Source organism: Gorilla gorilla, chromosome 12 (genome assembly GCF_029281585.2).
Source record: "Gorilla gorilla gorilla isolate KB3781 chromosome 12, NHGRI_mGorGor1-v2.1_pri, whole genome shotgun sequence".
Taxonomy (NCBI): Eukaryota; Metazoa; Chordata; class Mammalia; order Primates; family Hominidae; genus Gorilla; species Gorilla gorilla.
Genome location: NC_073236.2, coordinates 68,273,156 through 68,297,250, shown reverse-complemented (window position 1 = coordinate 68,297,250; position 24,095 = coordinate 68,273,156). Strand labels below are relative to the sequence as shown.

Here is a 24,095-nt window from a genome sequence, read left to right as displayed (position 1 = left end):
GCAAGGGAACAGTCAGTTATCTGATTAGGGAGAAGTCCAGGTCAGTGAACATCAGCCAGACTAGGAAGTTGGAGGATGGGATGAAAAGGAGGCCTCAGGAAGTGTCCAGGGGTCAGATCACCAGCAGTTGCTTTTCTGATTTGCAGAACAGATGTGGGGAGACCCTTTTCCTTGGACGCAAGCCAAGGGAAGGCAGAAGTCCCTTGGAATGTTCCTATGGAAATATTAGTTATGCCCACTACAGATTTCCATTTCCTGTGGTGACTCTGAAGGACTGGAGCTGGGGTAGGGTGGGGTATGATAGGGGCAAAAGCAAAGCCAGGAATCATTGTGATAGACAGAAAAAAAAAAAAAAAAAAAAAAGAAAAAGAAAAAGAAAAAAAAGCTTTGTAATATCCAAAAATCTCTCTAGGGGGCAGTACTATCCCCTTTGAGAACCACTGGCTGAACTCACCAGTGGGCAGAACCCACACCCGGGAGCCACGTGCAGTGTCCACTATACCAATGCCAGGCCAGTCCTGTACTACACGCTGGGAATACCTGGGTCACTAAGACAGACTTGATCTCTCCCCTCGTTGACCAACTCCACAGTCTAGCTAGACACGAAACGGGTGACTACGCTAATAGTTATTCCTGACCATTGTGATGCGTGCTAAGAAGGAAAAGCGCTGCTGTGCAGTCATTTGCCAGAGGGACCCGTCTAGACCCCGGGATATCAGGGACTGCTTTCCTGGAGAGGTGATCTTTAAGCTGAGGCCTGAAGTATGAATAGGTGGTTCTGCAAAGAAAGAGAAGAAGGCAGCTGGAGGCAGAGAGAACAGTGGACCTCAGAGCTGAGAGGGAGCTTGGCATATTCTAGAAACTGACGAGGCACCAGAGCTAGAGCTAGGAGAGCGAGAGGTGGAATGGCCTTGCCCTTTGGCCCAAGGAAATGAATCTGGGCTTTATCCCAAGAGCACAGGAGGCCTTTGGATAAACCTCCCAAGAGGTTTTTGCAGGAGATTGACCTGATCATATTTAAGATCACCTGGCTGCAGTGTGGATAATGGGCCAGGCATAGCCAGAGTGATGATGTGATGAGGCGACTGACCAGCTAGGAGGCACCTGCAGTGGCCTGGGCAGGAGAGGGTGGTGGTAAGACTTGGTGGAGTCACTTGGATGCTGTGGGCACACAGATGGTACCAAAGTCACAGGGGTCAGTAAGGATGAATTAGGGTGCAAGCAACTGAAATCCTGGCTCAAATAGACTTAAATGAGCAGAGAGGCAAGGTTTGTTTGCCTCCTGGGCACCCCATGTTTAAGCCTTGGGAAAATCAATTTATTAAATGATAAATAGTCTTAAGGGGATTAGCTCACTTAACTGGTGTCCAGAGACCCAGTGAGCTCTGGGCATATAGACTATACAACTCTGTCACAGGATCCTAAGGGTGTTGCTTTTTCCAGCTGGAAACCTTTGTGGCTGGTAGCACCTTTGCCTGAATTTTGCTTGGGCCCACTGGGCTCCTTCTGCCCACTCAGCCTGGCAGGCTGTGCTCAGTTCGCAGTACCAGCCCTGATCCCACGCCTGCCAAGGGTGAGCCAGGCACTGAACAGCAAGGGGTGTGTGAGCGAGTGCAGGGTCCAGCCACTGCGTACAGCCAGGCATGCCAGCTGTGGTGGGGCAGGCAGCTCCAGGTGCCAGTACAGGTGCTGGCTCTGTGCCAGGCTGCGGCTGGGCCAGGCATACTGGAAGGGGCTTCCACTGTGGCTACCGGGGAACGTGGTGGTGCCCAGAAGCTTAGAGGCACCAGGAACTGCAGAGCCCCAAAGAGGGTGTCACAGCCATGTCACCTCTAGGTCTGGGCTCCCCGAAGGGCTGAAGCTTTATCTCTTGTTCTCGTTGCCTGCAACATGGCGAGCAGGGTTGGGGTGGGGGTCGGGCTGTTTCAGCCTTGTTTGTGTTACAGCTCTTTCAGTCCTGCTGTTTGGTGGGTCCTGGGTCCTTGTCCTATGTCCAGGAAGAATAGGTACACAGACAACTGGATGGTGAGCAAGGTGGAGAGAGCTTCACTGAGTGACAGAACAGCTCTCAGGAAACCCGAAGTGGGTAGTTCCTTTCTGCAGGCAGGTCCTCCTGATAAGTGTCTAGCTCTCAGCAGAGAGGAGACCCACATAGGGTAGCTCGTCACTGCAGGCAGGTCTTCCCGACAAGTGAAGGAGACCTGACCTGGAGTGGGTAGTTCCTTCCTGTACCTGGTAGTCCCAACATCTGTCTGAGTCTAGCTGAGTCCTGGGATTTTATGGGCTCAGAAGGGAGGAAGTGTGTGCTGTTTGGTCCATGGGTGACCAGGAGCGGGCTGGGGGAAAAAGCACCATAAGTTCTCACTCTGGGCTGAGGACTCCACCTGGAACTGGCAGTCCAGCCCCCAGGCTTCAGGCCATCCCTGGCTTGTAGGTGGGGTTTCACTGAGGACCCACCCCTTTCTGCCCAGGAGCCTGTCTGCCTCCTGCTGCCATCAACATGTCATCTAGGGCACCTAGGCTGTTCATGCAGAGGGATGCTTGCAGTTCCAGGTGGAGCTACCCCTCAGCTTCCCTCCTGAGCTTGTCAGTGCTCAAAGTCTGGAGGGGGTTGAGGCAGCAGGGGGCTGGCATCTCAGTGCCACCACAAGTGTGCACACACCTGGCTGGGTTGCAACAGCATGTGGGCTTGGACACAACTTTGCTCCACCCTGGAGTGGGTGACTGGAGTGGGGAGAGGCCAGAGATAGGGAGAAGGCACTTCTGAGCCTGCAAGCTTCCTGGGCCCCAGAGAGTGCAGAGATGCCTGGATCTGGGGCTGCAGCCAAACGGCTGCAGCTGTGCCTGGGAGCTTGGGGCTCCCACCCCACCAACTTGGTAGGGGGTGGGGCTCCCACCTGTTCCCAGCCCCCACTGGCTCTGCAGAGTGCACAACACTGGCCAGACTCTCCACTGCAGCCCGCATCTTGGCAGTGGCCACTCCAGATGGGCCGCTGCTGCCAGCAACTCCGTAGTATCATCCTGTACCCAGGCAGGCTCCATGTTTCTCTCTGATCTGCAGTCCATGATGTCTGCTATGTCCTCAACTGGTCAGCAATTGGATCTGCAAGCTTCCTTATGCACACGAAGCAGGAGAGGGAGTTGGGCTTCTCTATTCATGGCATATAAATCTGTCTTTCCAGGGGAACAACTTAGGACACATACCTCTAGCTAGACCAATAGCCATTGCCAAGAAATATGCTCAGATAGAGTGGGATCCATCCTGGAGCTGGGGCTGCATAACTGAACAGTCAGGTTCTGCTAGAAGGGAATGGGGTCTGGATGGATGTTGAGGGAATCAAATGTCCGCCTCATCTTGAGGGGAGAAGAGAAGGGTAGAGCTGGGAGGAAGCAGCAAGGGTCCAAGCAGCTAGAGAAGGCGCCGTGATGAGAACAGGCTCACACTCTCCTCTCTTTCCTTTTCCCCACTCCCATGCTCATCCTAGCTCTGTCCTTTACCGACCTTCCACTTCTTGGGAGCTGTAGATGTGGTTGCCACCCTCTGTGGTCTCTACCCCTTGACTGGAAGCTCCCTGAGGGCAGGGATGTGACTTATTCCCAGCAAGTCAGAGGTGATGGGTGAATGTTTATTATTTCAGTCCATCATTTAGAAAGAATTTATGGAGACCATGCTTTGCACCAAGTGCTGTTTCAGGCACTGAGGAAACAGCAGTGGACAAAACAGACAAAAACCCCTTCCTCCTTGGAGCAGACATTCTGATGGGGAAGACAGAAAACAATTAAGACACATATGCTATACAGTGATTGGTGCTAGAGAAGAAGCCTGAAAGGGAGATGAAAGAGGGAAAGTTGTGGTTTTCAGTTGTGTGGCTGGGTTGGTCTCATTGTTGTGGTTTTCAGTTGTGTGGCTGGGTTGGTCTCATTGGAGTTGATATCTGAAGGAAGGGAAGACATGCCAGCCAGAGGGAACAGCTGACAGAGACCCTGGGGAGGCGCTGGTCTGGCCTGTCTGGGGAACAGCTGGAAGGCTAGCATGGGTCCTGGGGAGGTCAGCGAGGTCAGCCAGGGCTTTCAAGGTCACGTAAGGCCTTTGAGTTTTGCACTGAGTGAGATGGGAGCCAATGGAAAACTTTGAGTAGAACCAGGTCATGAGAATTGGATTGAGGATAGACCATGGGGACAAGGGCAGAGCCGGAGATGCGTTGGGAGTCCATGGATTCGATTAAATGACTCAGGCAAGGGATGACAGGCTTCCACTGGGGGCAGTTACAATGGAGATGGTGAGATATGGTGGGATTTTGGACATATTTTGAAGGAGAGTGGGAGGGGATTTGCAGTTTTGGTGACCTGCTGGGGTTGAAGGTGTCACTGGGTGGGTTCAAGAGAGAATGGAGGAGGGAGATTGGAGACAGAAAGTATGGAGAGCTCCTTCAAAGGGCATTGTTGTGAAAAGAGAGAAATGACCAGTAGCTGAAGGGGATGTGGGGTCAAGGGTGTGCTTTCTTGAGAGCAATAACATCATGCTTGTGTGCCGATGGGATGATCCGGTAAACAGGGGAACTTGGTAAGGCAAGAGAGCGAGAGAATCACTGCAGGCTCACCACTGAATGGGCGAGAGGGGATGGGGTCTATGCCCAAGTGTCCAGTTGTTCCCAGTGGGGAGTACGGGTGATTCATTTGTAGGAACAGGAGAGAACTCACAGGATTTGGGCACAGATGCCGAGGGCGGGCGTTAGAAGGAGACTGGGGACCTGAAGAAGTTCTCTGCTCCTTAAACAGGAAGCAAACTGAGAGTGAGGTTGGGCGATAGGGGCATCCGGGAGACAGGGAGACAAGACATATAGTATGATTGCCCCCAGCAGTGAGGGCTCGCTTGAGTTAAGGGTCATGACTACAAAAGGCACCACTCAGGCGGGCTGTGTTACTCTCCAACACATCACTGGTTGGGGGCAGGTGTGGAGGAGGCGGAGTTGGATTCGCCAGGGTTATGGCTTAGCCCTGTGAGAATGCTGTATCCCTCAAAATAAGAGAGGGGAAAGGGAGTTGAGATTTTGCGCAGCAGTGCATTTAGGCTGAGTGAGCAGGTTGGTTAGTGAGGACTTGGGCGGTGGGAAGACGGACAGTGCCCTGACCGGGGCTAGGTGCTGGAGTGCTGGGGGATAGAAGTGCGAAGCCAGGGCCCCTGTGTCAAGAAGTTCATACGCTGGAAAGGAACCAGACATAATAAGCGAAACGACTGTCACTGTTCACGGCTTACACCTTGAACAGCTTTCCCACTGTGGAGACTAGGGAGTGTAGAGATTGTTGGGGATGGGGGACTTGCAGGGGACAGAATGGGCCGCAGCTGGACCCTAGTTCTCCAGGGAACGCAGTATGATTTGAATACAGATCTCTGCCTCCAGAGATGAGTGACTCGACACCGCTGCGGAGAAGGCTCCGAGGAGGGTTGGTGGGGACTCGAGCCTCGGAGTCTCTCCCGACCCGGGGGTCCCAGCAAACCAGAACGGCCACCTAGACAGCCTGCGGAAGGGAGAGGACCGGCTCCCGGGCGCAGATCATGGGGCAGGTGGAGAGAGGCGAGAGGCAATGAGGCGGGGGGCTCGGGGTGCACGGCACGCTCTGCACACTCCCCCTTCAGCGCTCACTCAGACTTGGTTTCCCCGAAGACACACTCTCGTCCCCGCCGCTGATCGCCCACTCCTTCCGCCTGCACTCCTGCCTCCTTCTCACCCTTTCGTCGAGCGCACAGGGCGGCTGCCAAGTCGGCACCGGTGCGCACCGGGCCCGGGATCCCTGGCTGGTGTGGAGCCTTGGTCACCGGAGGCCCCCGCGGAGCAGGCCCCACGGCGCCTTGTGCGCTCTCGGAGGCCGAGCTGCGCGCCCGCGTCAGCGGCGCCTCGTTCCTGGCCGGGAGCTGGGACCCGCGGAGCTAGGGACCAGTACCCCCGCAGGCGCCCGTCTGACCCCTGTCCCTCCCCGCCCGCCGCGGGCAGGGCGGATCTGGGTAGGGGCCGGAGGGGGAGGGTCCGCCCAGCGGGTGTCCGGTGTCCTCCCTGCAGCCTCTCCCAGGCATTGGTCACTTCTCCGCGGAGGAGCAGCGAAGGCGACAGCTCTCTTGGCGCGGCTGCCTGGGAGCCGGGCGCTTGCTGGGTGGGTGCTCGGGCCCGGCGCTCCCTCTCCCGCCCTGACTGCGCGCCTGTGTGCCGCCGGGGCTGCCCAGCCATGCTGTGCTGCCTGCTGGTGAGGGCCAGCAACCTCCCCAGTGCGAAGAAGGACCGGCGCAGCGACCCTGTCGCAAGCCTGACTTTCCGAGGTGAGAGCCCCTTGGCTGCCGCGCCCATGCTCGGGTGCTACCCGACTCTCGGCGCTCACTGGCGGGTCTGAAGCCCCTGCTCCGGAGCTAACCCTAGTCCAGGCCACAGTTTCTCCCTTTGTCAGCAGGGACGGAAATCCCAGCCCCGACTTCTGCAGGGGGGCGATGAGGAATAAGCAGAGCACAATAAATGCCACAGGGCTTTGAAAAATTGGAAAAGCGAAAGTGCCGTAGGTCAGGGGTTATCACTTTTCTAAGACTGACACCCAGAGGAAATAAAGTCCGAGCTTTTACTGGGTAGTGAGGATAAGGGTAAGCTGGAAGATGGGTGCAGAAGGTAGAGAGGAATCAGGGCCTCTGAAAAACGGGGCGTGTAGATGATGTGCTTTGAAAGTTGTGTCTTTTTTCATTCATTCATTCATTCATTCATTCATTCACCCATCTTTATCCAACATTGGCTATATTGAATCTGCCCCGTCTTAATCAGTAGGAAAAGGAACAGAATAGGATGGCAATGGCCTTGACACAAGGAGTTTTGAGGAATGTCAAGGATATTTTCTCTAAATTCAAGAAGCTAAGTCCCTACATGTAGTGCTTAGAATACATATAGGTATTTCTGTGTGGGGCAGCAGAGAAATCACACACACACTCCTCTTCTCACCAGGCGTCCTGAACCCCCTCCCCCAGCCCCTCCAAGGCAGATTCCCACGGGAGCGGGTGTCTCAGGAGGGGAAAGGGAAGAGGAAGGATCTGTCAAAATTCAGAGAAGGAACAATAGCTGTGAGTCAGGACCCCAGTTCTGCAGAGAAAGATAAATCAGGAGAGGAAAGAGGGTTTCCACTTAGCCAGGAGCCATACCCTGTAGCTTTGTGGAATCGATAATAATAATAATAAAAATCTACGTATCACTAAAGATAGTCAAATGAAGAAGGAAGAGTAGCTGGTGTTTTCATGAGCCTCCTTCAGTGCAGGCACCAAGGGAACTCTTTTCAGTCTGACCCATGATCTGAATCATATCTCCAAGCACCCCCAAAATAATGATAGATGAAAGACATGATTTGGCAAAGGGAGATTTATGTGTAGCTTTTATTCTTTGCTGTGGGACAAGTTATATGTATTTCTCTTTTGAAAAATGTGATTTGAAATGTTTAAGAAAATTTCACTATTTTCATTGATCGGTGACATGCCTGGGAGTTCACTATGCAAGAGCAACTTCAAGACAAAGTCCTTCATTCTCCAGTGTCCATCAGATGCTGCCTAAGGCTTTGCTATGCAGAAATTGCGGTGTCACCATGGGCTGGAAAAGAAATTCCCTAAGGACACTGGGCAGGGCACACATTAGCATAGGGCTCTGGATGTTCTAACACTCGTTTGGGTCTGCTCACAGCTCTTTCCCTTGTCCTGTAACAGTTCTGTGGTGGCTACCAATGTCTCCATTCTGCAAATAAGGAAATTGAAACCCAGGGAAGTTAAATGTGTTCAGGTCAGAGGTCATGGCAGGGAGCTACCAGCACTTGGAATGGGCATTGCCCTTGAGTCGGGAAGATGACCAAATCTCTTGAGGCCCGTCTTTACTATTGCCCTGGCCCAAGTACCCCGAACACATGCAGCTGCTATCTCCCCCCAGATCTCTGTATTACTTCTTTGTAATGCCTTACTATTTATTTGCACTGATGATCTCCTTGGAAAACAGAAATACCATATAATAGAATGTAACATCTCCAACCGTTTCAAGTCTATTTGTATTTCAAAGCCCAGGGCGATGCCACCTTCTCCAGGAGGACACCCTGGATCCCCCTGGCTCTCAAGAGTCTCTCCTCTCTGGATGACAAGCAGCAGCACCTTGCTAGGGATGCTAGCACCCTCGCCCCCACTGGCCTGTGCTCAGCTCCATGCTTAGGTGCCTCGATAGCAGTGACCTGTCCTATTTGTTCATTGGTTTGTCCCAGTGCTGAGCACAAGTAGGTGCTCTCTAGTGTTTGTGCGCTTTCTGGCCCAGCCTCTAGCCATCCTCCAGGTGTGCCTGGGAGCTTCACTTAGTCTGGGACATGGTCTGCTCACTTGATTGTTCCTGAGAATCACTTGTAGAACGTGTTTGAGAAACAGATTCCAGAGTCCCCATCTGTAGAGGTTCCGATTCAGCAGGTCTGGAAGGTGACCTAAGACTCAGCACTTAACAAATACCCGATGCAGGTTATTTTGGAACCACATCTTGGGAAAAATGGGTCTGAGATGTGATGGCAGGTGAAATTAATGCGCTCCCCATTGCGGGAGCATTCACCATGGACTTTGGGGCTGAGTTGATGCCTAAGGAGGGAAACCATTAGAACCAGGTTCAGAACTTACAGAGCATGTAGGCTGGGGGGACTCAACTCTGGCTGCAGGTCAACATTGGGTGTGGGAGCTTCACCAAAGACCACTGCCAACCTCCCTGCCTGCCTTTTCTGAAGCCAGATCCCTTCCGGTGGGGCCCCAGGCATAGGTGTTGTTTCTGACAAATTTCCAGGTGTTTTGGATGTGCAGTCAGGGTTGAGAACCACTGAGCCCAGCTCCTCATGGCACAGATGGGACAGTGGCCTGCTTGCAGAGAAGCCAGCCTGCACTGTGTGTTTGGCTCCTACAGGCAGCCTGAAATGTATGGGGCTGGGCTGGCCCCACTTTCCTTGCAGTTGTTCCCTGTCTCGGATGTAATTTCAGGACCTGCCTCCCAAAATAGACTATGAGCTCTGGGAGGCTGGACTCTGAGGGCAATTTTTTGACTTCCCTGTCTAAGGACCTCTATTAATAGTAGAAGCTACTAATGAATACTTCTCATTCTTTTGTTTTTCTATTAATTAATTCATTAACTAAAACTACCATGAGTAACTGGGCCATAGTAGATATTTTTGACTGATTGTGTCAACGAGCAGCTTAATTTCCTATAGCATTTAATTGTCTGTACTTCTTTTCTGCTCTGCCCATTTTCCATTCCATAATGTGATTATTTATATCCCTCTATTCATGCAGTTAGTTCATTGAACAAATATTTACTGAGTACTTACTATGTGCCTGGTGCTGTTCTAGGTGCTTGGATTCATACAAGAACAAAACCAGATCCCTACTGCTTTAAAGCTGAAACATCTTATTTCCTTGAAGGCCAGATCTGCTGTGTCCCCACTTGGTGAATTTCTGCCCTGTGTCATCAGCCAGGAACCCAGAAGTCATTACTGACACTTCCCTCTCTCTCATCCTGTCAGGGCGTCTCCTCCTCCAGCCTCCCCCTCCCACCTCTTCTCTTCTTGATCTCCTGGGGGTCTCTAGATTTTGGGCAGGAGTCAGGGGATCTTATAGAACTAGTTGGAGGTGGATTCCTGTCCTCAGGGAACACTCTTAACTCACCTATGTAGGTAGGGAAAGTGGGCTGAAGGCCCCGGACTCTCTGAACCTAGCTGTTTACACATTACAAATGACTTAAAATATTGAAAACGGCGGCCAGGGGTGGTGGCTCAAGCCTGTAATCCCAGCAATTTGGGAGGCCAAGGCGGGTGGATCATGAGGTCAGGAGATCGAGACAATCCTGACTAACATGGTGAAACCCTGTCTCTACTAAAAATACAAAAAAAATTAGCCGGGTGTGGTGGCGGGTGCCTGTAGTCCCAGCTACTTGGGAGGCTGAGGCAGGAGAATGGCATGAACCCGGGAGACGGAGGTTGCAGTGAGCCGAGATTGAGCCACTGCACTCCAGCCTGGGTGACAGAGTGAGACTCCATCTCAAAAAAAAAAAAAAAAGAAAAGAGCTTTCTCTTCTCTTCCTTCTTTCCTTCTTTCCTTCCTTCCTTCCTTCCTTCCTTCCTTCCTTCCTTTCTTCCTTCCTTCCTTCATTTCTTCCTTTCTTCTTTTTTTTTTTGAAATGGACGTTCACTCTTATTACCCAGGCTGGAGTGCAATGGCACGATGTCGGTTCATTGCAACCGCCACCTCCCAGGTTTGAATGATTCTCCTGCCTCAGCCTCCCGAGTAGCTGGGATTACAGGCACCTGCAACCATGCCTGGCTAATTTATTTTTATTTTTATTTTTAGTAGAGATGGGGTTTCACCATGTTGCCCAGGCTGGTCTCGAACTCCTGACATCAGGCAATCCACCCACCTTGGCCTCCCAAAGGCTGACACCTTGGATTACAGGTGTCAGCCACCCCGCCTAGCCTGTTTTCTTTTTATAAACGTAATATGTACTTGCTGTTAAAAATGACAAACTACAGAAAGGCATGAGGCAAGAGTAAAAAATAGCCCCAAATCCTGCCACTTTGAATTAACTTGTTAACAATTTGACACGTTTCCTCCAAGATTTTTTTTCTTAAAAATTTTAGTTATAAAATTTAACATACAAGCAAAGTGCAGAAGATATAAATATATGATTTAATACAGTAATTCTCAACTGGGGGCAGTTTTTTCCTCAGATGACATTTGCCAATGTCTGGAGACATTTTGGGTTGTTGCCACAGGGGTTGGGGGCACAGGGTGTGTATCTACAGGGTAGAGGCTGAGGATGCTGCTAGACATTCCACAGTGCAAGGGGAGGTCCCCCACACCAACCACAGAGTGATTCAGCCCACAGAGTAATCATGCCATGGTTGAGAATAAATATGTGTGTGAAGAGAATACCTATGTAATATCACCCAGGTCAAACAGGTCAAGAAATAGAACCTGGCCAGCCCCATTTCTCCACCAGAAGTAATCCCATCATAGATTTTTTTTTTCCCCAAATGTTTGCACATTTGCTGAAAAATAAACCAGGGGGCCGGGTGTGGTGGCTCACGCCTGTAATCCCAGCACTTTGGGAGGCTGAGGTGGGCAGATTGCTTGAGGCCAGGAGTTCCAGGCCAGCCAACAGGGTGAAATCCTGTCTCTACTGAAAAATACAAAAATTAGCCAGGCATGGTGGTGTGTGCCTGTAATCCCAGCTACCTGGGGGGCAGAGGCACAAGAATCGCTTGAACCCAGGAGGTGGAGGCTGCAGTGAGCCGAGATCTCACCACTGCTCTCCAGCCTGGATGACAGAATGAGACTCAGTCTCAAAAACATCAATTAATTAATTAAAAAAAAATCCAGGGGCATTTTTTATGTCAGTAAGTATTCTTCTATAACACCTTTAAAAATATCTGCATAATATTTTATTATACGGATGCACCATCATTAATTTACTCAACCCCCTACTGATGAATATTTAGGTTATATAAGTGTTTATATTTATATCCAGTGCTTAAATTATACAGTCACTGTGAGGCATATTCTGGTGACTAAATCTTTGGCCACATATTTAATTATTTCCTTTGGGTAAATACCAGAAGATGAATTGCTATGGCAGAGGTTATAGACAGATTTAATGCGTTGCTGCATTTCCCAAATTGTTCTTGAAGTCTGTATCAACTTTATTCTCCTGTCAGCCAAGTATGAGGGCTTATTTTTCTAATAATCCTGCTAACACACAGCATTGTCCTGTGAATCTTTGACACTTTCTTTCTTTTTTTTCTTTTTGACAGAGTCTCATTCTGTCGCCCAGGCTGGAGTGCAGTGGCGCGATCTCAGCTCACTGCAAGCTCTGCCTCCTGGGTTCACGCCATTCTCCTGCCTCAGCCTCCCAAGTAGCTGGGACTACAGGCGCCCACCACCACGCCTGGCTAATTTTTTGTATTTTTAGTAGAGACGGGGTTTCACCGTGTTAGCCAGGATGGTCTTGATCTCCTGACTTCGTGATCCACCCGCCTTGGCCTCCCAAAGTGCTGGGATTACAGGCGTGAGCCACCGCGCCCAGCCAACACTTTCTTGAGGTTCAAATAGTATTTGTGATACTTCATTGTTATCACCTATTCGTATTTATTCTTACTGAATTACTTTTTCATTTGCCCATGGTGGAGCATGTTTGTCTTTTTCTTCATTAGTTGCAAGTGCTCTTTATGTATTGAGAATGTTACCATTTTTGTCATAGATGTTTCTAGTATCTTCCCCAGTTCTGTTTGTTTTTCTTTAATTGGCAAGTAAAAATTATATGTAAATATCTTCCCCAGGCCTTCTGAGTTTAAAGACTACTCTTCTTGAAGTGCATTTCACCCTGGCTCCCTCCCTTTTTGGCCATTTCTATGGTTCCAGCTAGGATTTAGGAAGGTGGGGTGGAGGGTGGTTGAGGGGGAGAGGAGCAGTGCTCTGCTGATGATAGGGGAGACAGCTGCCCAGTTCTTGGGGTGTCCAGGCCTGAGAACACCATGGCAGGGCAGGTGTCAGAACGACCATCTACCTCTGCTTTTTGTTTGGGGGTGTCTGTACCAAGAGGTAATACAGGCCTTCCTTCAGCCCATGCTAGGGCCATCTTTTCTCCTTTCACTTGCTGCTGCCTTTGGGTTTTCTGCTGATTCTTTGAATTTCTGTCACTTTCTTGGTCTTATGAGTATTCTAATGGGGCCATCAAGAAACGCCCTGCACAAAGTAAGCCCTCAATAAATACCTGGGGGATAAGCAAGAGTCTGCATCTAGGCTGCTGCAGGATCCAAAGCCCCCTGCAGCTTCTGAGAGTAACTCCTGTTGCCTGACTCATGGGCAGATGCAGCTGTCTCTCTGTCTCTCTCACTGGGAGTCTGAGACACCGCAACTCCTCTCCTTCTCTCTGTCTCCTCTCTAGGAGGGACATCCGAGCCTGGGAGACATCTTCTGCTCCTCGTGCTTCCCATTCCCCAAGCTGATACTGGCCGGTAGACCTCAGGCCCACCGTCTGTGTCCATTCCATTTCCCACCTGGACTTAAAAAAAACTGTGGTAAAATGCACATAACATGAAATGCACCATCTTAGCCATTTTTAAGTATACAGTTCTGTGGCATTAATCATTGTGCAGTTATCACCATCTCCAGAACTTGTCATCCTCCCCAGCTGAAACTCTATACCCATTGAACACTAACTCCCTATTCCCCTCCCTCACCGCCCCTGGTAATTGCAGTTCTACTTTCTGTATGATTTTTTTTTTTTTTTTGAGACAGAGCTTTTCTCTTGTTGCCCAGGCTGGAGTGCAATGGTGCGATCTTGGCTCACCACAACCTCTGCCTCCCGGGTTCGAGTGATTCTCTTCCCTCAGCCTCCCGAGTAGCTGGGATTACAGGCATGTGCCACCACACCCGGCTAATTTTGTATTTTTAGTAGAGACAGGGTTTCTCCATGTTGGTCAGGCTGGTCTGGAACTCCTGACCTCAGGTGATCCACCCGCATCCACCTCCCAAAGTGCTGGGATTACAGGCGTGAGCAACCATGCCTGGCCGATTTTGACTACCCTAGGTACCTCATATAAATGGAATCACACACTATTTGTCTTTTTGTAACTGGCTGAGTCACTCAGTCTAGAGGAACCCTCAGGGTTTCATCATGAATCTTACACCTGCTGCTGGTCCCCAGTTCCTCAGAGCAGTTTGGGAAGAGGGCATGGCCCCCTTTCCTCACCCAACATAAGCTGTGAGCTCTCCTGTATCTTCAACTTCTGTTAAATTACATGCATAAAGCCACATCTCTCAAGGCCTAAATTAATAATTAGGAACAGGGCAGGCCAAAATCCACGATGAGGAACTATTTTCTTAACAGTTTCCTAATTATCAATGTGCCTTCCCTTTTCTTGATGCCTGTAAATCACGTGATTGTGCTTAGTGAATGTTTCGTTTCTTTCTTTCTCCTCTTTGGGGCTGCAGCACCCATGAGTGACCCCCTCCTTCATGTTACCCAGAGGGTCCCAGAGTTGGCCCTTCTAACCAGGACTTAGTGAAATCTCATTGAGAGCTTTTGTTCTCCTCATCTACAGGGAAGGTAGGAAGTGGAAAATGATTAAAAGATATTTAGCACAGGGCTTGGCACACAGATATCGCTCAGTTAAGGAAGCCTGGAGCACCAGGAAATGAGTTTCCAAGTGTGCAACTCAAGAGAGGCTGCAGATGGAATTTTCCATGTTACTCCTGTAGGTCACAGGAAGCTGATCTGTGATAGGGGAGGGGAAGTGGACACGTAGCTTGCATCTCAGGCCCCCTCAGAACCCTGTGCAGCAGACACTTTTATTATGATCCACTGATTGCTGAGGAGCAAGGCCTAGGGGTTATGAGTCCTCCCTAAGGTCACATAGTAGTGGCTGTTAGTTGAGTGACTCCAAAGCGGTGTGTCTGACTCCTGCTGGAGCCACACCAATATGGGCCACACAGAATTCAAAGTGGTTCAGCCAGGACCCTTCCCCCACATGGCGCCTCCTTTCATCCTCCCTCCGCTGACAAACAGCCACACCATGAATGAAGTCTTGGGGCGTTCCCTGGAAACAGCGCTTCTATCCTCTTGTGAGGAAGTCAACTTGCAGTCAACGTGAAAAGAAAAGGACCCATTCATTCAGCACCCGATTACTGGCCACCTCGCTATAGACCAGGGTTACAGTTAGTAATGTGAGTAAGGAATGGTGTTTGCCTCCAGAAACTCCCAGCCCAGTTGGGGGTTCAGAGCTAGAAGCACACTGCTACACTGCTGTCCGGCACATGTGGTCACAGCTTGGTTAGGGAGCACCAAAGAGAGATCAGCTACCTCTTTTGGGAGAGTCAGGGGAGTCTTACCAGAGGAGAGACAACCGTGCTGGGTATTGAAGAGTCAGTAGGAGTTCACTAGATCCATCAGAGTGGGCACAGAGGGGAGGGCAGGGGAAGGAAACTCACATGTAATCAACATACTATGTGCCAGGCACCTCAACGTTCTATCCTGGTAATTTTCACAACAACCCCTTGTAAGGTAGATATTATAATGATGAAATTGAGGCAGAAATGTTAAATGAATTTCCTAAGAGATTATTTTATTTTTTAGAGACAGGGTCTTGCTCTGTTGCCCAGGCTGGAGTACAGTGGTACGACCACAGCTCACTGCAGCCTCAAACTCCTGGGCTCAAGCAACCCTCCCACCTCAGCATCTCGAGTAGCTGGGACCACAGGCACATGAACCACTACACCTGGCTAATTTTTTAAATTTTTTGTAGAGATGGAGCCCCACTATATTGCCCAGGTTAGTCTTGAACTCCTGGCCTCAGGCGATCCTCCTGCCTCAGCCTCCCAAACTTCTGGGATTACAAGCGTGAGGACCTCACCGGCCCCTAAGAAGTTCTTAAAGTGTTGTACATGGAACCTGGGGGGATCCTCAAGACTCTTTGAGCAGGTCAGAAGGTCAAAACTCCTTCACAACAACACTAAGAGGCTATCTGCCTTTTTCACTGTTTGGACATTTGTACTGATGGTACAACAGCAATGGCAGCTAACGCTACTGGCACCTTAACACTAATCAAGGCCTTGGCAGGCTGGGTGTGGTGGCTCACGCCTGTAATCCCAGCACTTTGGAAGGCCGAGGTGGGCAGACCACCTGAGGTCAGGAATTTGAGACCAGCCTGGCCAACATGGTGAAACCCCATCTCTACTAAAAATACAAAAATTAGCCAAGCTAGGTGGTGGGCACTTGTAGTCGCGGCTACTCGGGAGGCTGAGGCATGAGAATCGCTTGAACCTGGGAGGCAGGGGTTGCAGTGAGCCGAGATCACACCATCACACTCCAGCCTGGATGACTGGAGCGAGACTCCATCTCAAGAAAAAAAAAAAGGCCTTGGCACTAAATTGTGCTTCTTGTTGTGTTTTTTAGATTGCATGCACTCACAGTTAAAAATAAAAAGGCAGTTTCATTTAAGAGTGTCCTTGATGAAGAAGTAAAAGGATTAGTTTGAATCCTCCTGTACATGTGTTGAGAATGTTCTGTGTGATGAAATGGGAAGTATGCATAGCGCACCTCTGCTGCACATCACAAAATGATGATTGTCTCCAGGAAAAGCACTGGAGTCACTGCTTAAGTGACAAACTGAACTAGCTGCTTTTTTTTTTTTTCATGGAATACTGTTTTTACTTTAAAGAGTGACTGACAAACTATAGTTATTTCACCTGGGCATTGGGCAGATATTTTCTTAAAAATGAAAGAGTGAGCCTGCCATTTCAAGGAAAATGGCTTGAAATACCACTTGCTGCCAATCAAAAAATTTGAGCTTTTCAAGCAGAAATTGGAGTTTTCGAAAACTTTGAGAAATAACTTCCAGCTTCCCAGTACTGAAAGTGTTACTCCCCCAAAACTCTGGGATTTGTTCACATGGTGAATAACAAACGACGTTCCATGAGAATGCAGGTTTTGATCAATAGGAATTTTATTACTTGTCACAAGCAGGAGCACTGGGACAAAGCAGTGTCTCCCTGAGGGAAAGTGACAGGAGGGTTTTTTGTTGTTGTTGTTGTTGTTGTTTTTTTTTTTTTTAATTGATCATTCTTGGGTGTTTCTCGCAGAGGGGGATTTGGCAGGGTCATAGGACAATAGTGGAGGGAAGGTCAGCAGATAAACAAGTGAACAAAGGTCTCTGGTTTTCCTAGGCAGAGGACCCTGGGGCCTTCCGCAGTGTTTGTGTCCCTGGGTACTTGAGATTAGAGAGTGGTGATGACTCTTAACGAGCATGCTGCCTTCAAGCTTCTGTTTAACAAAGCACATCTTGCACCGCCCTTAATCCATTTAACCCTGAGTGGACACAGCACATGTTTCAGAGAGCACAGGGTTGGGGATAAGGTCATAGATCAACAGCATCCCAAGGCAGAAGAATTTTTCTTAGTACAGAACAAAATGGAGTCTCCCATGTCTACTTCTTTCTACACAGACACAGCAACCATCTGATTTCTCTATCTTTTCCCCACATTTCCCCCTTTTCTATTCGACAAAACCGCCGTTGTCATCATGGCCCGTTCTCAATGAGCTGTTGGGTACACCTCCCAGACGGGGTGGCGGCCGGGCAGAGGGGCTCCTCACTTCCCAGAAGGGGCGGCCCGGCAGAGGCACCCCCCACCTCCCGGACGGGGCGGCGGCCGGGCATGGGCTGCCCCCCACCTCCCTCCCTGCCGGGGCGGCTGGCCGGCCGGGGGCTGGCCCCCACCTCCCGACAGGAGGGTTTTATGGGGCAATGGAGAGGGGAGAGGGTGCATCATCGCATGTAGAGGAGGGTTCCCAGTGGCACAGATGCTGTGAGTCATGGTGCCAGCACATAGGTTGCATGTTATGGTAATGAAGCTACAGGTCTCCTGGGGTGCAGGCTTTAGCATGGTCATGAGGAAAGTTCACTGGGGTTCATCTGTAAGTTGCCGGGCTCTGCCAGGAGCTGGTTTTAGCCCACTAGATGACCGCCTACTACACAGAGCTTGAAAAAAACAGGCTGTAAGACAGAAAGCTGTAAAGCGGGCAGCTTGCTCAATCTCCCTACCTGCTTACAGAAGGCTGATGGTGACATTAATGCATGAGTGTAATTTTTTGGTAGGGCATTGTGAAATGTGTCAACATCTGGGAAGATCTACATAACTGATTGAACAAAAATTTTCCAAATGACCAATGCAGCTGTTACAGAATCATACGTGGGTGAAAGATTCATTCAAAGTGCAAGATAGAACAATGAATTTTAATGTAGCAGAGTACAAAATGTTCATTGATCTGGTTTCAGATTTCACATTGCAACTTACTGTTAAGAAGTTAAGAACTACTACTTGTTGAGTTTTGATGTAGTATCAAAGAAGGATATTCACAGTTATCTGAAAGTTTATTAAAATAGGCCTCCCTTTCCAACTACATATCTGGTTGGATTTTCTTCATAGACATCAATCAAAATGAGGAGTCTCAGCAGTTTGAATGCTGAGGTATTAATAGATATGAGAATCCAGCCAAGCATTAAAGAGATTTGCAAAAATCTAAAAGTGTCACTTTTCCTTTTTTGGGAAGTTATAGTTTGTTTTTTTTTTGTTTTTGTTTTTGCTATAGATGTGTCACTTATGTTAATATTTATTGGGCTTATTATTGTGATTTTAAAATTACTAAATAATTATTTTTAAATGCTTCAGTTATAATTTCTAATGTAAAAATTCATAGATGCAGGCCACCTAAATAAAAGCTCTTTGGCATCCTCGATAATTTTTTTTTTTTTTTGAGGCAGAGTCTCACTCTGTCGCCCAGGCTGGAGTGCAGTGGTGCCATCTCGGCTCACTGCAAGCCCCGCCTCCTGGGTTCACGCTATTCTCCTGCCACAGCCTCCCGAGCAGCTGGGACTACAGGTGCCCGCCACAATGCCCGGCTAATTTTTTGTATTTTTAGTAGAGATGGGGTTTCACCGTGTTAGCCAGGATGGTCTCAATCTCCTGGTCTCGTGATCCACTCACCTCAGCCTCCCAAAGTGCTGGGATTGCAGGTGTGAGCCACCGCGCCCGGCCCTGGCATCCTCAATAATTTTTAAGAGTGACATCCTGTGACCAAAAAGTTTGAACTGCTGCCCCAAAGAATCACAGGAAATAAGTGTTTTATAGTGGCCTGTGATTTCAAATTTCATGATTTTTTCCATGATCAGTGATTCACAGTGGGAGAGGGAGTTTGGGAGCTCCCCCTCTCCCTGGAGGGAGGTTTATCGGAATCTCTGCGGGACTCACTACAACGAGCAAATATTTACAAGTAAGGGAATTACGAGATAATTCCCTTAGAATCTCCCTGAGCCCCTCTCTGCCTCCCTCTCTCCCTCAGATGGTCTTTTGCTCCCTCTCACGTGCTCTCTCTCTCTTTTTTTCTCTCTCCTCTTCTTCAAATCCTCCCTCACCCGTTGCCTGCCTCCTTGATCCCTCTCTGCTTCCCTCCTCCTCTTCTCCAGGCTCTGAACCTGGCAGGGCGGGGCCGACCCCACAGGAGGCTGCACCTCTCCAGGCTGGATGGACTCTGATGTGCTTGGCTCTAAAGCCTACTGGGGCTCCTGGGAGATGTGGCCAGAGGCTCGAGGGACTTTCGTGGTCCAGGCAGGACTCTCTGAAAGCTGAGCCATCCAGGTGGAGACCAAAGACTTTCCACTGAGTCTTGCACAGGTTGGGCGGAATGAGGTGATCTTTAAGAGCCGACCCAAATAAAAGTTCTGTGTCAGGCTGAACCCTTTGAATTGTCTGTTGAGCGCCCCATCGTTTCTTTTCCTGATGCTTACTGGAAGTGCCCAGGGCACTGCAGAACAAAGCTTCATTAAATGCCTTCTCTTCTTCTTTGGGATCTTCAACACTCTTTTTCTGTGGATCAGTGTCTTCATGGAAGATGTGTCTCCAGACCTACTGGGCTTAGTGGGGGAACCCCTCACCCTGACCTGTCAGTCCACATGGTGGGCCACCAAGCAGAGAGGGCCAAAGCTCTGTCCAAACTCCTTGTTTTGTGGATCATCCAGAGAGAGAAATGCACTTGCCAGCCCAGTAAAGGACCAGGGGCTGCATCACCTGCCTGTTTCTCCCAGCCTATGGCTCTTCCATGGAAATGACCTTCCTGTCCACTGCTGTAGAACCTACCCTAGGAGGAGGGTCTCCTTGTGCGTCTCCTTCGCCACCTTTCTTTCAAGCCTCACCTGCCCACCTCACTGGGGACAGGCACTTGCCCCTTCATGCCCACTGCTCCAGAGGAAGGGCTTCTGCCGTGCATCATCTGGGGCACAGTGGGTCAGCTCTCAGCCATCAAAGTGTTAGTTCTTCTTGTCCACCTCAGAGCCATTCTGCATTCCCTCAGCCAGCCCTCCCAGCCACATAGAGCTTCCTTGGGACAGCTTGCCTCAGATGGACTCCTTCAAGGCCTTGGAGGGTGAAGTGGATTTTGTTTAAATGGAAGTAAAATTAACATATCATAAAATTCACCATTTGAACAATTTCCACATATATAATTTAATTGGTTTTAGGTTGCAATATTGTGCAACCATCATCATGATCTAATTCCAGAACATTTTTATCACCTCAAGAAGAAACCCTATACCCATTAATCAATCATGTCCCCATTTCTATCTTCCCTTTCCCTTCTCTTAGCCCCTGGAAACAACTAATCTGCTTTCTGTCTCTACAGATTTGCCTATTCTGGACATTTCTTATAGATGGAATCATATACTTTCTGGAGATGGATGTAGTTCAAAAGAGAAATGAAATACTTTCTAGGGAGATTGTTCATTGTTAGAATTAGAAGGCTGGATGTGGTGGCTCACATTTGTAATCCCAGCACTTTGGGAGGCCAAGGTGGGAGGATCGCTTGAGGCCAGGAGTTCGAGACCCGCCTGGGCAATATAGTGAGGCCCCCATCTACACACACACACACACACACACACACACACACCAGCTGGATCTAGTGGTGTGTGCCTGTGGTCCCAGCTACTCAAGAGGCTGAGGTGAGAGGATAGCTTGATCCCAGGAGTTTGAGGCTGCAGTGAGCTATGATCTCACCATCGCAATCCAGCCTGGGCAACAGAGTGAGATGCTGTCTCTAAAAAAAATAATACTACAATCAGAAAATTTATAATTAAAAAAAATTATTTAAAAAGTCAGAAATAACAATAACAAACTCATTAAGGAGAGTCAGCCTGGGTACTTTCTTTTGAAAGCATGTTTCTGATGTCCCAGAGCAGAGAGGGGGAAGTTGTGTGATTGGCATTGGGGATTCATTGCAGACTGGTGGGTTCTCAGGGAATCTGTTGATTTTGTAAGATTTCCCTTGGCGACAAAGCTGAAGCACAGGTCTCAGAAGCTGAGCCTAACTCAGCGGAAGGTGAAAGGCGGGATGTGTCTCTCCACTCTCCCTTTTGTGTCTCTTGTAGGGGTGAAGAAGAGAACCAAAGTCATCAAGAACAGCGTGAACCCTGTATGGAATGAGGTATGTGAGTTTTTCTCCTTCCTTTTCTCTCTCTCTGCTGCAGTTGTGTCTGCAGGGACAAGTTAGGGGGCTTGTGGAGGAGGTGCCTTCTCAGCAGTGTCCTTGAGGTGGGGAGGGGCTGGTGGTCCAGCCTGCCAAGGAAATCCTTCTGGCTCTAGGAACCTGGGAGGAGGGTTGGTAGCCTGGCCTACTAGGTAAATGGAGGGGAGCTAGATATTTTTTGTTTCTGTTTCCCCCCAGCTCTGGCCAGCCAGGTAAAGGGTGCTCAGGGACTCTCTTGCCTGCCTGTTTCTCTCACACAGGCTGTTCATTTTCCTTGCTCCAAGCTCACCTTCTCCCCACAGCCCTCCCTGATGAGGCAGGTCCTCCTCTGGCTCCTGCTAGCCCCTGCCCCCTCAACCAGCTCCCTGCATACATGGCGCCCGGGTGGTCCTTTGGAAGCCCTGCTGCCTTGCATGGATGGGGTCAGATGCACAGGGGAGCCTTTGCTCTGAGGAGGGTCATGGGGGCCTAGCCAACATGGCACTAACTCGTGCTGCCTACCAAGGCCTGGCGTCTGGATGAGCCCAATAATCTTGGTCCTTGAGGATGCTTCAGGGTCACCTGGCTTTTTCCCAGCCACACTCCTGGCTTGGCTTCCTGGGGATGGTTTGAAACTGAGTTGGGAGAGGGGCCTGTGAGAGCCCTCTCTCCTCTCTTCTGCTGTCTTCAGCTCATACTGTCACCTCTGAATTTCTGGAGCTGTGGTCTTCATCCATCCATCCATCCATCCATCCATCCATCCATGCTTCCATCCATCCATTGATCCATCTGCCTATCCACTAGAATCATTCATGAATGCCTACTCAGTGCCCTGGTGGCATGAAGGTGAACCAGACACAGTCTCTTCTCCTAGAGGGCCATAGGTTAAGATGCCTTTTCTCTTTTTCTTCCAGGGCTTTGAATGGGACCTCAAGGGCATCCCCCTGGACCAGAGCTCTGAGCTTCATGTGGTGGTCAAAGACCATGAGACCATGGGGAGGAACAGGTAAGGTGGCCAGAGCGGGGTGCTCCATGGCTTGAAGGTGCAGGTAGGATTGTGGAGTGTACAGACTGCAGAATCCCAGGCCCCAGGGAACTGGGGTTTCAATTAGCATTTATCCACCTCCTCCCATGGGACTGGCCCAGTGATAGATGTTGGGAGAATCTGGCTGTGGCTTCAGGAACTCAGCCATGGGTACAGCTGAGCTGCCAGGCTACAGGGGAGGGAAGATGGGCTGGCATCAGGTGTCCACGCATTTGCACAGACAGTGTGTGCCCCAGGGAGCAGGAAGACTCGCTGCCTGCTGCTCCAGCCCAGAGGCTCCCTGAGGTGGGCTCTCTTTCCCGGCCCAGCCCAGGCCAGTGAGGGCAGAGGCCCCCTGCAGGAGGCAGGCAGGCAGGCAAAGTGAAACTGTAGCTAGCAGGGAGCTTTCCAGGAATGCTTCATGGAAGGGGTAGGACTAGAGGTTAAGATTCGTGGTTTAGAAATCAGAACAGTAAAAATGGGTAGCCCGGCCTGGGCGCTTCCCTGTGTTGGGGTTTCTGCTGAGTTTTTCATGTACCTAGTGGTGGGTTTCTTGGTGGGGGGATCAAAGTTGTGGTGGCAAAAGCAGGCTCCCCCTAGGCAGGCGACGAATCCCTTCTCTTGCCATTGAGCCCCTGGGCCTTGTAAACGGAGGTGGTGGGGTGGACAAGTTCAACCCAACCTGCAGATGGGTGGGTCTTGGACCGGGGCTGTGGGTGGACTGGGAGACACAGCAGATGAAACTGCTCATGATGAGCCTTAAGCATCAGAGTGGGAGTCCGGTTGTCTCTGCTGGGCATGAGAGGAGGCAGCTGCGTTAGATGCCAGCAGGAGTGGGTTCATGCTTCAAGTGCCATTTATGGAGGTCTAGGCCCAAGCATCAGGGATGGGCTTGCTGTTTTGTGACCTGCTCACAGGGGAGCCTTTGTTTGGGAACTGGGTCAGTGGTGTCTGAGGCCTGAAAGCCTAGCTGTGTTGCCCTGGGGTTGGGCAGAAGGGGTTGGGGAGGAGGAGAATTCAGGAACCTAGGGAAGGGCAATCAGGGTCTCCGGCTGCAAAACACCTGGAAAATTTGAAATGTTAAAAACTCAGAAAAAAACCCAATTGCGACCTTCTGTCTGTGGCTGTGCTGGCCATGGGTGCATGGTGTGGGGATGGTGGGGCACTTTCACTGGACCCCCAAAAGTGTGGCTGCAAGGTGTGGGGCCCAGGCCTGTGGGCCAGGGCATCTTGGGCCCATCTTTTCCGGCTTTTGACCTCAGATATCTCCACCTGCACGGGGGACAGGGATTGGAATCATTTCAGCTAACTTCCAATGCAGACACTGTGGAAGGCAAGGCAGCCGCTAACAAGCATGAATGGTGGACCCGCATATCAGGGAGGGAGCAGCCCTGGACAGTGGGCAGTCCTCGAAGGCTTCCTGGAGGAGGGTCGCTCAGACTGACTTGAAGGCAGGGGTAGGCTTTGAAAAGGCCAGAAGGGGAGGGTATTCCAGCGTGTGGATGTGGTGGGCAGCCAGGCTCAGGCCTCACAGGTGGGACTCAGTCTCACGACACGTGTGGCCCTGTGAGAAGTGGGTGGTGGGGAAGAATTGAGAGGGGGGTCTCCAATGCCAGGCTGAGGAGAATAGCAGCAAAATCACACAACTGCCACACAGCTGAGTGTCTGGCCTCATGCTGTCTTATGTACAAGACCTTTTCCCATCAGTTAGGAACGACTATTGTAACTGTCACCGTTACAGATGGGGAAACTGAGGCTCAGAGGTTGGGCAACTTTCTTGAAGGCTAGTGATGGCAGAGCTGTGATTGGAAGGCAGGTTTTTGGGACATGCTCATAGTCACTGAGCCCCATGTGCCTCTCGGAGGCTCCTGGAAGCCCCAGGATGGTGTCGGTCTCTTCTGGAGAGTTCAGTTCCCCTGACAATGCCGGCGTTGACAGAGTTTAGAGGGGCAGAGGCAGGACAGTCTGGTTACTGCAGGTCATGCAGCAGAAGCACATGT

The 24,095-nt window shown here is 50.2% G+C and overlaps 1 protein-coding gene across 16 annotated transcripts in view; it reads left to right on the top strand.

Moving 5' to 3' along the window:
* The window catches only part of DYSF (dysferlin), a 231,031-nt gene that overhangs the window by 7,113 nt on the left and 199,823 nt on the right, over nt 1–24,095 (top strand). For 8 of the 16 annotated variants that reach the window (XM_004029397.5, XM_004029399.5, XM_004029398.5 and 5 more), the window contains exons 2-3: nt 20,995–21,050; nt 21,986–22,077. In XM_004029397.5, the coding sequence (XP_004029446.5) occupies nt 20,995–21,050; nt 21,986–22,077 (148 nt within the window). Of the gene's footprint in view, nt 1–6,013; nt 6,314–20,994; nt 21,051–21,985; nt 22,078–24,095 lie in introns of those variants that run through there. The other 8 variants (XM_004029407.5, XM_004029405.5, XM_004029408.5 and 5 more) reach the window with 3 other exon arrangements.